Source organism: Callionymus lyra, chromosome 10 (genome assembly GCF_982586985.1).
Source record: "Callionymus lyra chromosome 10, fCalLyr1.hap1.1, whole genome shotgun sequence".
NCBI lineage: Eukaryota > Metazoa > Chordata > Actinopteri > Syngnathiformes > Callionymidae > Callionymus > Callionymus lyra.
Window position 1 is genome coordinate 6,557,248 of NC_141827.1, and position 13,672 is coordinate 6,570,919.

The 13,672-nt window shown below is 41.0% G+C and overlaps 1 protein-coding gene across 4 annotated transcripts in view; it reads right to left on the minus strand.

Moving 5' to 3' along the window:
• The window catches only part of ephb2b (eph receptor B2b), a 174,342-nt gene that overhangs the window by 98,640 nt on the left and 62,030 nt on the right, over positions 1 to 13,672 (minus strand). For all 4 annotated transcript variants that reach the window (XM_087800826.1, XM_087800823.1, XM_087800825.1 and 1 more), the window contains exon 3: positions 6,940 to 7,624. In XM_087800826.1, coding sequence (XP_087656952.1) covers positions 6,940 to 7,624 — 685 coding nt within the window. The remainder of the gene's footprint in view (positions 1 to 6,939; positions 7,625 to 13,672) is intronic.

Genomic DNA, 13,672 nt, shown 5'->3' on the forward strand with positions numbered 1-13,672 from the left:
CTTACTTACTTAGTCTGCCACGGTTTGAGGATAAAAGTGTCAGCTGGAAAGAGACACTGTGAGTTTTTCCAACCAAAACACCACAATGCTGAGGACCTGAGACTTTAAGTGCCAATGTTGGTCTCATGATCTTCATTAGATGAAAACGGAGTGTCTTTGCTGGACTGAGGTGGAAGAACTTGAGAGAAATGAACTGCCATCGTTCAGAACAACAGAGCTAGAGAGTATTTACGCAATTGTTGTTCATTCTGGTTCAAATGCCCAGTAGCGTTGACAAGACTCCAGTCTCTGTTTTAATTGTAATCCCATCGTGATCGCTGCAGAGGAGGATCTATGTCGGAACAGAAGCCTGCAGGGTGGGACTTGTTTTTCGCTTTGCGGTCGAGCTCCGGCTCAGAGGACTCGTCGTCCAGTCATCGACGTGGATGTTCCTCACGTGCTCCGTTAGTCAATTAGACGCTATTAAAGACGGCGGCACCAGGGAAATAAAGGCAGCCGCGTGGATCTGACTCCACGAAGCCCGTTTCCACCGCAAAACCCTCTCTGAGAGACGTGGATAAATGGGATTCGGAGAGAGTGTATTTTGGGGGGAGAATCATTTGGAGCCTCCACCCCTTCTGTCCTCCATGCAATCATGGTAGTGCTGCACATACTTGTGCTCTCCTCGCAGCTCTTCCTCATCCAGCACCTTGTTTGCCTGCAGAATTACCCGAGCCTCTCCACTTTAATGTAATTGCAGTCGGTGCGAGTGCAGGAATCTTGATTACAACGGTCGCCCCGTCGCACCCACTAGAAAGTCAACAGCAGCCTAATCAATCTCCTCTTAAAAACACATTTGTTTTCTTTGTCTTTTTTTCTAACACATCCCTACGACGGCAAACTAGATTGAACGTGGATGTGTTTGGATAAAAAAAAAAAAAAGTGGATTCCCTTGTGCTCAAGGGCTTCGAATGTCGAATTTGGTGAGCGCTTGAATTGTGCTGGGAAGACCATCTGTGAAGGAACGGTTCAGATCTTCTGGCAAACACATCACAACTGCACTTCCACAGGCACTTCATGATCCAGGAGGCTGCCAGTGCTTCTCTGCACCCAAGCAGTTGTTGAGTCGAAGAACGTACGAGGTTATGATTTGAGTAGTTTTGACCGGGGGTTCTTAAGGGCTCCGGGACTGAGCCAAGTCAATTCTCCTGCTGAACGTGTGGATTGTTCGGTCAAAGCTGTCAAGACTGGTACATAAATAATACTGTAAATACAGAGGGAGGCTCTTCAAGTTCTTTAAACAATGACTACAGAAGGAGCCAAAGGAATAACGTCATCTTTACAATATTTTGTTGTTTTTGGTAGATTTTTCCACATAGGATATTTTATTAATAACAGAATTTATATTAAGTGTTAACAAGGTAAAAGGGCTTATGGGTATGATATGTATCGAAACACTGATATATACAGTATATAAGGTGTATATTATTTTTCAACATCAATTCTACTATTAATATTGTTTATTTGTTTGTTTTTTAATCATATACATCATATATATTTTTGTGTCTGCCCTGTCCTGTCCAGGGTATCCCCTGCCTCTCGCCCTATGATACTGGGATAGGCTCCAGTCTCCCCGCGACCCCTACCCAGGGATAAAGCGGTAGGCAATGAAAGAATGAGTTAATATTTTGATTCATTTATATTCAATAAAGTGTGTGTAAAATAAAATAAGTGTATTTTTATTTTACATTGCAAATATTTGCTGCATTTTCTTCATTTTAGTGTCGGAATTAAACTTAATGACAGAGGTCATTACGTCCTCTGCATGAAAATCAACAATGGATCCAGGCGATGACTGAGGACGAGAGGATACAGTCGGCTCCAGTAGTTTTTAAATCTGATGTCGAGACATATTTTGGATTTCAGTTCAATTAACCAAAAGAGGGTGGATCAGTCCAGTGTCACCTTAAAATCATTAAGAAAATTGCAGTTTTCAATGTATAGAAATATATTGTATTCAATAGTATCTTGATATAAACGTATCACTATCAGCCTGAAAGTATATCCTCTGAACACTGTCATCAGTGAGCAGATAATAATTTGCCAAACCTTGTTTTAAAACCCAAATACTGTCCTTTTTTTGGCTTTTTTTACAGCGGATGAGATGATTCCCCCAAAAAATATCAACTGAAGTCGTTTTCTGGAAAACATGTAAAAAAAAACAAACCCAGCTCCAACTCTGGCATCTTTGTTTCACGCTGGCAGCCATCTTGCTCACACATTGCTTCGGCGTCGCATTGTTCAACCAGTATTGGTGACATTTTTCTAACTGCATGACAACAATGCAAGTGTAAAACAAAAACTATGAATATTTTACATGAACAAATTGTCAAAATAACAACAAAGTGACACAAAACAGGTTATTCTGCCTTAAACGGTTTCATGCAGTTGGTTGTGTCGTGAGTTATGTTTAGCCACAGGGTTCAATACTAACAATCCCTTCTTTCCGGTGTTTTTCTTTGCTTTCTTTCCACTAGTAAATAGTCGGTAACTGAAATGGAGGTGCCATCTTCGTCTTGCTCAATCCTCAGTGGCCCAGAACGACAGCCACACACCACCCTTGGGACCCTTCAATTCAAAACGTGGGGGGGGGGGGTTGTAAAGGAGGTACTGTGACGTGATCCCATTTCAATAAAAAACAAACTCGGACATTGTTACGTGAGTTTGCAATTCAAGCCACGGACATGACTCTTCTTTGTACCCGACTCCAGATAACGCCTTTCATTTGGAGGGTAAAGGCAAACAGACCCCATGTGTCTTTACAGTGTCTCTCTTTTTTTAAGGGTCGCTCTGGTCGCTCGAGGTTTGAAACTCGATCTCCATCGGTGGGACATAATGGAAGGACCCATCTTAGTACAAGCTCGCTCTATGACAACAAGTAGTAGATTCCGACGTAATTAATGGAGAAGTAGCCAAAATATTTAATTGATACAAGCTTAGTTACAGGTTTTGAAGTGAGGATAACGGAACAAAGCACCGCCGTGGTTATCGCTATAACAATAGAAAATAATCTCTCCCGGTTCCTCTCGCTCGTCTTAGCGAGTTCATGCTTCATAATCCTGCCGTGAAAGTGGATATCTCAGCACCCCTGCGAGGGCCGCTCGCTCGCAAATCAATTCATTACCCCCCGTAATATTGGCAGGCGACGGCGCATCTTTCATAGATCAATTCATTATGCGGCTTCTGGCAGTTGAAAGGCAGCGACTGACCATCATTTCAAGCCCCGCTATCAGCTTTCAGTGTCAGGAAAGATGAGTGGAGCGCTCGCCAATTGATGGCAACCTTCCACCGAGCCGGGCCTCTGAGCTGTGGACACACCGCCGAATATAACCTTTACCGACTTCAACGCCTATTTTTTCCCCTTTCCCGTCAGAGTAGAATAGACACATCTCTGTTGTTTCTGCTGACACTCATTACTATTTTATGGAGGTATAATAAAAATCACAATACGTGCTTCGCCTTGAGCTGCGTTCCACGGCTGCACTCGCAGATAATGCATGGTTCTGGTAAAAAAGTGTAACATTCAGTTGTGTCGTGTGGCGAGTGAAGATTTATTATGTAGTATATAGAATTATTTTAAGTACAGAGAAACTGGTTTAAGTGGGTGAACAGCACGGGCAGCTTGATCTTACTGAAGACAAGTTAACTGCGTATCTTGGCCACATATATACGTTTGTTGAAAGATTACTGCTCAATTTGGATAAAAGAAAGGAAATAAAATCATTTAATCTTATCAAGAAACGTCAAAGAGAATGTGCTCTTTATGTGGAACATTGTTTTTCTATTTTCTACCCATTATGTTTTCTACAGTTTAGCCATTTGAATGAGGGGAAGTAATAGTTGCAGGATATTGCATTTCACCTCACAGAGAAGTGAACGCTGACACTTTAAAGACATGTGCTTTACCAGAATTAAATTAAAACCGAGGTGAAATTGAGGTGATCATTACTTCAATAAAATGTGATGTTTCATGAAATGGAATTTTCTGTTTCACTTTAACATGAATCTAAAAGGTATCAACTGTTGAATTTGCACTAATTTAGGTCATTATTAATCACCATATTTTCTAACTATAGATGGTTGAATGTCAACATTTTTTTACACACAGATGGGGATTGTATGGGTTTCATTGGATAATGGTGTCAGACTTCACTAAAGGTCTGATCACAGAGAAATTTTAAAAATTCTTGAATAAAACCCATTAATAATTGTTTTTCTTCATATGAAAGGTTGGAACTTGTCTGGTTTTAATTCTTCAGGACAACATCACTCAATCCTTATCTATAATAGCAACTGATTTTAATAATCCATGTAATTATCATAGAGATAATGTAGTGCAATAGGCTACGATCCGTATAAAAGTGACAGAAAGGACAAGATATTATGACAAACTACAAAATCACTTTGAGAGCAATAACCTGCGGGGTTTTTCACCCAACATTATTTCCCAAAAAGTATTTGCAATTACACCTTTGTTTTAATACCATTTTTTTGCATTTGAAAATCTTTAACAGCAATGCGCTCACTGCTGTGTTTTCTGTGAAATGACAATAAAAGAAAGTCTAAAGTCTAAAGACAAAAGGTGGAACTAGCATTCTAGGAGAGAGGGGTTTGAATCTTCCAATGATTTGTGGATCCAGATGGTAGTTTGGAACCAACCAAAAGTGTAATTTTCCGTTTCTTTGTCCCCTTAAACCATATAAAGACACCAACGATAACATGGTCCGTTCTAACAAAAGCTCTGTCTTGTGTAAAACCTCATATTTCATGAGGTTTTCAGTACAGTTGTTGCATATCCATGTACCAAAACAAAGCAAAGTGTCCCCTTTGTGTCATTAAATTCTGTTTAAAATTACCATTAGTACAGGCCTGTTATTAACAACATGCAATTAAATGGTGGAAATATTGACATGATCTAAAGCTGGATGTAAATCTTGGGGTGGTTTGTATTCCTTCCAGGAGAATCTAGAGCATTGGCTCATTAGCAGTCATTGAGGAGCGCCGTCAGTATTTGCAAGGCGGCGCCCATTTTATTTCCCCTCCCAGCACAAAGAAACAGGAGACGTGTTGTAATTACAGCTGCACAAAGTGATGCGAGGTGCAGGTGGGTGGTGGGTGGTGGGCCGGAGTCGGATCAGCACGTCTCCGCAACGCTGCCAACACGCCGTCGTGCTGTTTCTTCGAGTGATCCGGATCCGTGAGCCACTCCGAGCAAATGCCACGGCGTGAGGCAGGTGAGCGTCAGCCACATTGATGTTTTGGAAAAAGAAAATCAATCCGGCTCTTAGGGGCTTCAAATTGAGGAGGAAATTGCAGGCAATTCTGATAAATATGCTCTTTGTCCCGCGAGGGTGATGGCGAGGCCGGCTCCCCCCAAAGTATGGATCGGAACTATAATTTAAAGGACTCGCAACCGCTGTTACAATAAACTCCTCACAAGTCGTGTATGAATTCAGTGTCAGTGAAACACGTCTGGATCAATAGAAGAGGAAGGAAAGAGTCTTGCTTTTAACACGTCTCACTGTTGTCATTTTTACAACTGATGAAACCTGAAGGTGTTTTAAGAGCTTTAATGTGAAGGTTTAAAACTAAAACACAAGGAATAAGTAACTGTTAACTGCACAATGTGCGACACTCAACAACAACGAGACATAAGCAAGTCAAACCCAGTGATGGCTGGTGAAAAGTATTCTATGTGGGGGTCTTTTCCAATATATTTCCTCCTCTATACCAATAAAATAAGTCAAAAACAGTCTACTTAGTCAATATTAATCACATGTAGAAATCAACACTTATACAGCTTAAGATACATTTGTTAATGTCAATTATACTGTGATGTAAATAATGCAGAATAAACCCATTTATTTAAAAAATAAAGCTTTTAACAACTTGTCTCTTCACCAGAACATCAGAGAAACTTTTTTTAACCACTTATCACAAACGGACACAAAGACACTGCAAATAACAAATAATCTTTTTTTAAAAAACAGCAAAGTTAAAATGTTGAGAATGGGGATCGGTTTGCGAAAAAAAAACGCATTCTGGAACTTCAACAATGAGCTAATGGAACTATAAGCGCTTTGTGAACGTGCATCCTTATCTATGGTAACTCCCAAGATAGCTTTTTCCAAAAGCCCCAAATCTTATTCAGAAACAAGGCTTTGCCGTTCGTTTTTCGGAAGTGTATGACTGGCTCAGTTACAGAAAAGTGGGCTCTTGGAAGAATACTACATCCGGACTGCCCTGTAGCAATACACTGGCAATGTCAGATACTTAACCTGAGTTGACTGTAGCGACAAAAGTGGCCAGCATTGGGTCAATATTCGTATATACTGCTATCAAATAAACTTCCTTGAACAAAAGCAAATGAGTGTTTTTGTCGAGACATTTACGCCGGTATCTGCTCCGAAGACATGTCGTCACTGACGTAGCTTCCGTTTAGCGTCATCTACGTCACCAAGATGGCGGCCGGTAAGGGTGGAAAGTGTCCATCGATCCACACTCAGTTTTCTGGCCGTTTGAGTGCTCATTGCGCACTACATTTTCGCAAGCTGCTCAATGTGGACGCACTTGTGTACTCAAAATATTAGGTGTTAGTACAGAAGTGCGCGTTTTGGCGCCCTCCACATTTCAGAAAAGCGAAGTCATGGATCCTACGTGGTGCCATTGTCACATACTGGATGTACATTTGTACCTACATCTGCCCTGACCAGCTGGAAGTTTGGTTGTCATGTGGCCTAGTGCTAAACTATATCTCTATCACGATATTGTCCTTATCGTGGAGGCCTATAGGGAGGGAGGACTGGGACAACATTTCTTCGCTAAGTTTATACTTAAAATATAAGTAATGTAAGCATGAGAGTTCAAAATAAAATCTTGATTGAATGAAATAAAACATACCTTGACACACGGTCCCGTTCTTCACCGCTTCGTTCCCTGCTTTGCACATGCACCGTCCAATCGGTACCATCCACTCCCCGTCACCGTTGCAGTACAACTTGATGGGTACATCCACTTCCTCTGCGTTTGGGATGCAGACCCCTCTGGAGGCCACGAGCGAGGTGCTCTCTGCCCCCGACAGAGTCTCCTGGAACAACGCCCCATTGGTGATGATACGAGGGCACTTTCGGTAGAAGACACGGACCGCTATCAGAGACATGCAGCCCCCATAGTCCTGAAAAGCCAGGTAGAAACCGTTCCGGGATACGGGGCCAAAACTCCGGACCTCGGTGTTGATCTTCATCACTCGTCCGCCCAGGTCCACCTGAGAGAAGCTCGCGTCCGCCGCTATGGTGTCGATCTTGATCCAGGGGTTCTCCATCCAGGCGGGCGAGTTTCTGGTCGCGGTGTCCGAGTCGGACTCGTAGTAGTAGAAGTTAAAAGTCTCTTTACAGGAACCGGGTACGTTCGGAATGCTACTGCAGTCCCTCACGGAGAACTTCATCTCCACGTGAATCCGCTGCGCGCCGCGGCGCCGGATGTACTTGGTCCTCACCCAGTTGTTCTGGTTGCTGTCGAAGACGTTGCAGACCTGGTAGGTCCGGATGGTGTTCATGTTTTCATCGTAGCCGCTCACCTCCTCCCACTGTGGGTAAACGAAAAAAAAACAACAACAGTGAGTCATCAATATTTACATATGGATCGACGATATCCAGCCGAGTCTCGTACAAGTCAAGTGGAAAGCGTCTCATTCGGTCGAGCTATATGTTAACAATTAATCTATTTGTAGCAGCGGCAGCAGCGGCAATGTATCGGGCGTGCTTCAATTATAGCGAGTAATCAGCTTAAAGAAACATTCGTATTCAGCCGATTACACGGTCCGAAGAAACACACTGTCAGTAAAATAAAAAACACTTGACCAAAGATCCAAACGGGAAGGAGCGTGTCTAAATATTTCCAGACTCAATTCTACCATCAATGCAAGACTTTGTTATAATTATTTATGGACTTCTGGACTCCACGGAGTTATCGTGCCCATGTATCAGCCCTTCTGCTGGTGTTACTCTAGGTCTGGGTAATATATATCGATACAATTGTTTTGTGTGTTTTTAAAATATCGATTCACTTGAATACTGTAGTGTTTGGCAAGATTAAGAGGATTAGAACAACTAAATAACAGTAATTGTAGGTACTCCTATAAGTTGTTTAAAGCTCAAAATAATGTTTTAAAATGTCATTATTGTGTTCAGATTGATTGATAAGATAATTATTACGTTTAATTACGTTAGTTTCAATGTAAATGCAACTACAAATTGTGTTTGTGAAAATAATAGAGCAGCTAGTACTTTATTTCTGGGTTTTTGATGAGAATAAAAAGTAACAATTAACGATCATTATTGTTTTCCTAAAATATATGAAGAAGAATACAGTAAATTCAAGGAACATTGATGTTTCATTTAGGTTTTTGATGAGAATAAAAAGTAACAATTAACGATCATTATTGTTTTCCTAAAATATATGAAGAAGAATACAGTAAATTCAAGGAACATTGATGTTTCATTTAGGTTTTTGATGAGAATAAAAAGTAACAATTAACGATCATTATTGTTTTCCTAAAATATATGAAGAAGAATACAGTAAATTCAAGGAACATTGATGTTTCATTTAGGTTTTTGATGAGAATAAAAAGTAACAATTAACGATCATTATTGTTTTCCTAAAATATATGAAGAAGAATACAGTAAATTCAAGGAACATTGATGTTTCATTTAGGTTTTTGATGAGAATAAAAAGTAATAATGAACAATCATTATTATTTTATAAAAAATATATATATATATTTGAAGAAGAATACAGTAAATTCAAGGAAAACTGATGTTTCGTTTAGGTTTTTGATGAGAATAAAAAGTAATTATTAACAATCATTATTGCTTTCCTAAAATATATGAAGAAGAATACAGTAAATTCAAGGAAAACTGATGTTTCATTTAGGTTTTTGATGAGAATAAAAAGTAATTATTAACAATCATTATTGCTTTCCTAAAATATATGAAGAAGAATACAGTAAATTCAAAGAAAACTGATGTTTCATTTAGGTTTTTGATGAGAATAAAAAGTAATTATTAACAATCATTATTGCTTTCCTAAAATAAATGAAGAAGAACACAGTGAAATACAAAGAAAACGTGGAATCTGTGATTCAATGACCAAGCCCTATATGACAGGATTCATCATTAAAGTAATGACGTCTCTCGTTGACCTCACGCCGTCACAGATCCAGTACGATGAGCCAGTTTGCTGGAGACTAACAACTCATTCGACGCTGCTGTCACGCCAGAGTGGAAAGACTTTATGAGATAATGTGTTTAACTTTTTTTATTGTCTCTTAACAAGACACTTTGACGGCCCCAAACCGTAATGCTTTTGCAACGTCACACGATGAAATACACAAGCGTGCATCATTAAGTTTCCACAATCCAAAAGCCACAATAAAAAGATGACATCATGTTTTCGGTATTTGACTTTTTTTCCCCCTTGATTTGGGAGTGTTTCTTGGACCCTGATCAAGGCAGTCAGCTTTAAACACCATGTGCTCCAACCACCAGGCAGGTCAGGATCTTGACCTGAAAATCGTTGTTGTTAACCAGCCCTGCACCGAGTCAGCTGCCCCTCTGCCACCACCATTCACTCCTCAATAGCCCCCGACATTCCCTGAATTAGCGACCGCTCACTGGGAATTTTGGACAGATATCGACAGCAGTACCTTTTGTTAGCGAAATGCTTCTCGCTTAAAACACTCTCATTAGAGCGGCTTACATTCCTGTTTTCCACTGCCCCAATTAACCACTGCCAACCTTACATTTGCACCGAGCAGAACCGTCTCAAGAGGCGAATATTCACAGAAGACGGATGTGCAGCCGACAATGATGGCATGGAAATGAAACAGACATGTTGAGCAATTACAAGAACCTGTTTGAAAAGAACTGATTTTTAAGAGAATTATGTAGGTAAGTAGGAAAGTACATAAGAAAGTAAGAAATTAAGTAAGTAAGTAAGAAAGAAAGTAAGTAAATAAGAAAGTACATAAGTTAGAAAAAGTAAGTATGAAAGTAAGAAAGTAAGAAAGTAAATAAGAAAGAAAGTAATAAAGAAAGTACGCAAGAAAGAAAGTAATAAAGAAAGTACGCAAGAAAGAAAGTAAGAATGTAAGAAAGTAAGAAAGTATGAAAGTAAAAAAGTAAGTAAGTAAGTAAGTATTAAAGTAAGAAGTAAGTAAGTAAGTATGAAAGTAAAAAAGTAAGTAAGTAAGTACATAAGTAAGAAAGTAAGTAAGAAAGAAAGAAAGAAAAAAAGTAAGTAAGTAAGAAAGTAAGAAAGTAAGAAGGTAAGAAGGTAAGTAAGTAAAGGTTATTTGTAAAGGCTCTTTCTAGATCACGGTCACAAAGGGCTTTAACTTTTTTGCAGGAAAGAAACTTTCTCTTTAAACTTTTTGAATGTTGCTTACCTACTGACAAACACAAACAATGAAAAAATATGAATAAAATGAAAAGAGATCAATAAAATAGTTTAAAATAAATGAAATACATGTAAAAAAAAAAAAACACAAAATGACAAACGATGAATCAATAATTAATACAAATTAAAAAAAACAAAAACATTTTTGTATCAAAAAGTGCAAAGACTATGTTGATATTTGATTGTTGTAGTTTTATTTCGATTTTGCACTCCATTTTGTGTGATGTATATAATTATTTGTTATATGGTCCATTCGAGTGTGTTTTATTATTACTTTACAAATCATGAATTAAGTTAAGTTTTTAATTAAATCTTTTATTTATCAATCAATTAATCTAATTTCGATGACTTGTAAAGTATTACCAGAATAAATGTAATACTTAGCCACAATATTAGATTTTGTTCCCAAACTTTTTCATCAGTCACGGAAAGTTCAACGGTGGCGACAAATAACTAACAAGCTAAAGAAAGGCTGCCAAAAATAAATGACATGAAAGTGTCAGACAAAAGCTGATCATTTTTGCATGGATTGACGCAAAAACTGTCATCTTGTCGTTTGGCCTGTCCCTGGAAACACTGGTCTGAGGGTCTATGATCGGGAAACTATAGTCTGTTCTGAGGGTCCGTGTGGGAAACTATAGTCTGGTCTCAGGGTCTGTGATGGGGAAACTATAGTCTGGTCTGAGGGTCCATGATGGGGAAACTATAGTCTGGTTTGAGGGTCCGTGATGGGGAAACTATAGTCTGTTCTGAGGGTCCGTGTGGGAAACTATAGTCTGGTCTGAGGGTCTGTGATGGGGAAACTATAGTCTGGTCTGAGGGTCCGTGATGGGGAAACTATCGACTGTTCTGAGGGTCCGTGATGGGGAAACTATCGACTGGTTTGAGGGTCCGTGATGGGGAAACTATAGTCTGGTCTGAGGGTCCGTGATGGGGAAACTATCGACTGGTTTGAGGGTCCGTGATGGGGAAACTATAGTCTGGTCTGAGGGTCCGTGATCGGGAAACTATAGTCTGGTCTGAGGGTCCGTGATCGGGAAACTAAAGTCTGTTCTGAGGGTCCGTGTGGGAAACTATAGTCTGGTCTGAGGGTCCATGATCGGGAAACTATCGTCTTTTCTGAGGGTCCATGATGGGGAAACTATAGTCTGGTCTGAGGGTCCATGATGGGGAAACTATTGTCTGGTCTGAGGGTCTGTGATGGGGAAACTATAGTCTGGTCTGAGGGTCCGTGATGGGGAAACTATAGTCTGGTCTGAGGGTCCGTGATGGGGAAACTATCGTCTTTTCTGAGGGTCCGTGATGGGGAAACTATCGTCTGGTCTGAGGGTCCGTGATGGGGAAACTATTGACTGGTTTGAGGGTCCGTGATGGGGAAACTATAGTCTGGTCTGAGGGTCCGTGATGGGGAAACTATAGTCTGGTCTGAGGGTCCGTGATGGGGAAACTATAGTCTGGTCTGAGGGTCCATGATGGGGAAACAATCGTCTTTTCTGAGGGTCCGTGATGGGGAAACTATCGTCTTTTCTGAGGGTCCGTGATGGGGAAACTATCGTCTTTTCTGAGGGTCCGTGATGGGGAAACTATCGTCTTTTCTGAGGGTCCGTGATAGGGAAACTATCGACTGGTTTGAGGGTCCGTGATGGGGAAACTATAGTCTGGTCTGAGGGTCCGTGATGGGGAAACTATAGTCTGGTCTGAGGGTCCGTGATGGGGAAACTATCGTCTTTTCTGAGGGTCCATGATGGGGAAACTATATTCTGGTCTGAGGGTCCGTGATGGGGAAACTATCGTCTTTTCTGAGGGTCCGTGATGGGGAAACTATCGTCTTTTCTGAGGGTCCGTGATGGGGAAACTATAGTCTGGTCTGAGGGTCCGTGATGGGGAAACTATAGTCTGGTTTGAGGGTCCATGATGGGGAAACTATTGACTGGTTTGAGGGTCCGTGATGGGGAAACTATAGTCTGGTCTGAGGGTCCGTGATGGGGAAACTATAGTCTGGTCTGAGGGTCCATGATGGGGAAACTATTGTCTTTTCTGAGGGTCTGTGATAGGGAAACTATCGTCTTTTCTGAGGGTCCGTGATGGGGAAACTATCGTCTTTTCTGAGGGTCCATGATGGGGAAACTATAGTCTGGTCTGAGGATCCGTGATGGGGAAACTATAGTCTGGTCTGAGGGTCCATGATGGAGAAACTATCGACTGGTTTGAGGGTCCGTGATGGGGAAACTATAGTCTGGTCTGAGGGTCCGTGATGGGGAAACTATAGTCTGGTCTGAGGGTCCATGATGGGGAAACTATAGTCTGGTCTGAGGGTCCGTGATGGGGAAACTATAGTCTGGTCTGAGGGTCCATGATGGGGAAACTATAGTCTGGTCTGAGGGTCCGTGATGGGGAAACTATAGTCTGGTCTGAGGGTCCATGATGGGGAAACTGTCGAGCGATTAAACAAAAGCGAACAGTTTTCAACTAGAATGGGATGATTGTAGCTGGAGTCGGAGGGTAGGGGTTGTTGCTAATAAGGGAACCGTGGGGGGAGCGAGACGGGGGGAGGGGGGTCCGCACTAAAAGACACCCCTAACAAAATGTGTTTTGATGGAGGGCCCCTTTTTGTCCTGTCATGGCCTTTTGGCCCGGCTTTCATCAGAGCCAGTGGAGGGAAGCAAATGGGGCATAATAAGAGCCTAACGATCAAGTGCAGAGTGTGAAATCAGAAGAAACGTCTTCATTTTCACAGCTTTTTCTCCGGCGGGTGAAAGGGTGGTCATGTGTTTTAAGCGCTGGAGGTGGAGGCGACGCTGCCGGTGGACGTCGGGACGGATTAGCAGGAGGTGCAGGAGCCGCTCTCTGATGAAGAACTTAATCCCCTTTCAGTCCCGCAACAGGTCCCTAACGTTGAAGGAATTTTGTTGTTATTTTACCGTAGAAATCTAGTTTAAAACTAATACTAAGATAATGACCAGAAGGTAAAAATATCTACCGGGTCGACCCTGGGACGTCGTCTTCTTGAACAAACCCAGAGCTCAATAGTTTTGAGGAAGCACCACTTTATTGAAGGCTACTCCAGAGGGTCCAACTATTCTAAAAAACATCTGAGCCATGTTTATTACTAGTCATTACACACAGCTTTTCAAAAGATGAAGGTATAAGAGCCTCATAAATACTTTAAATTTGATTT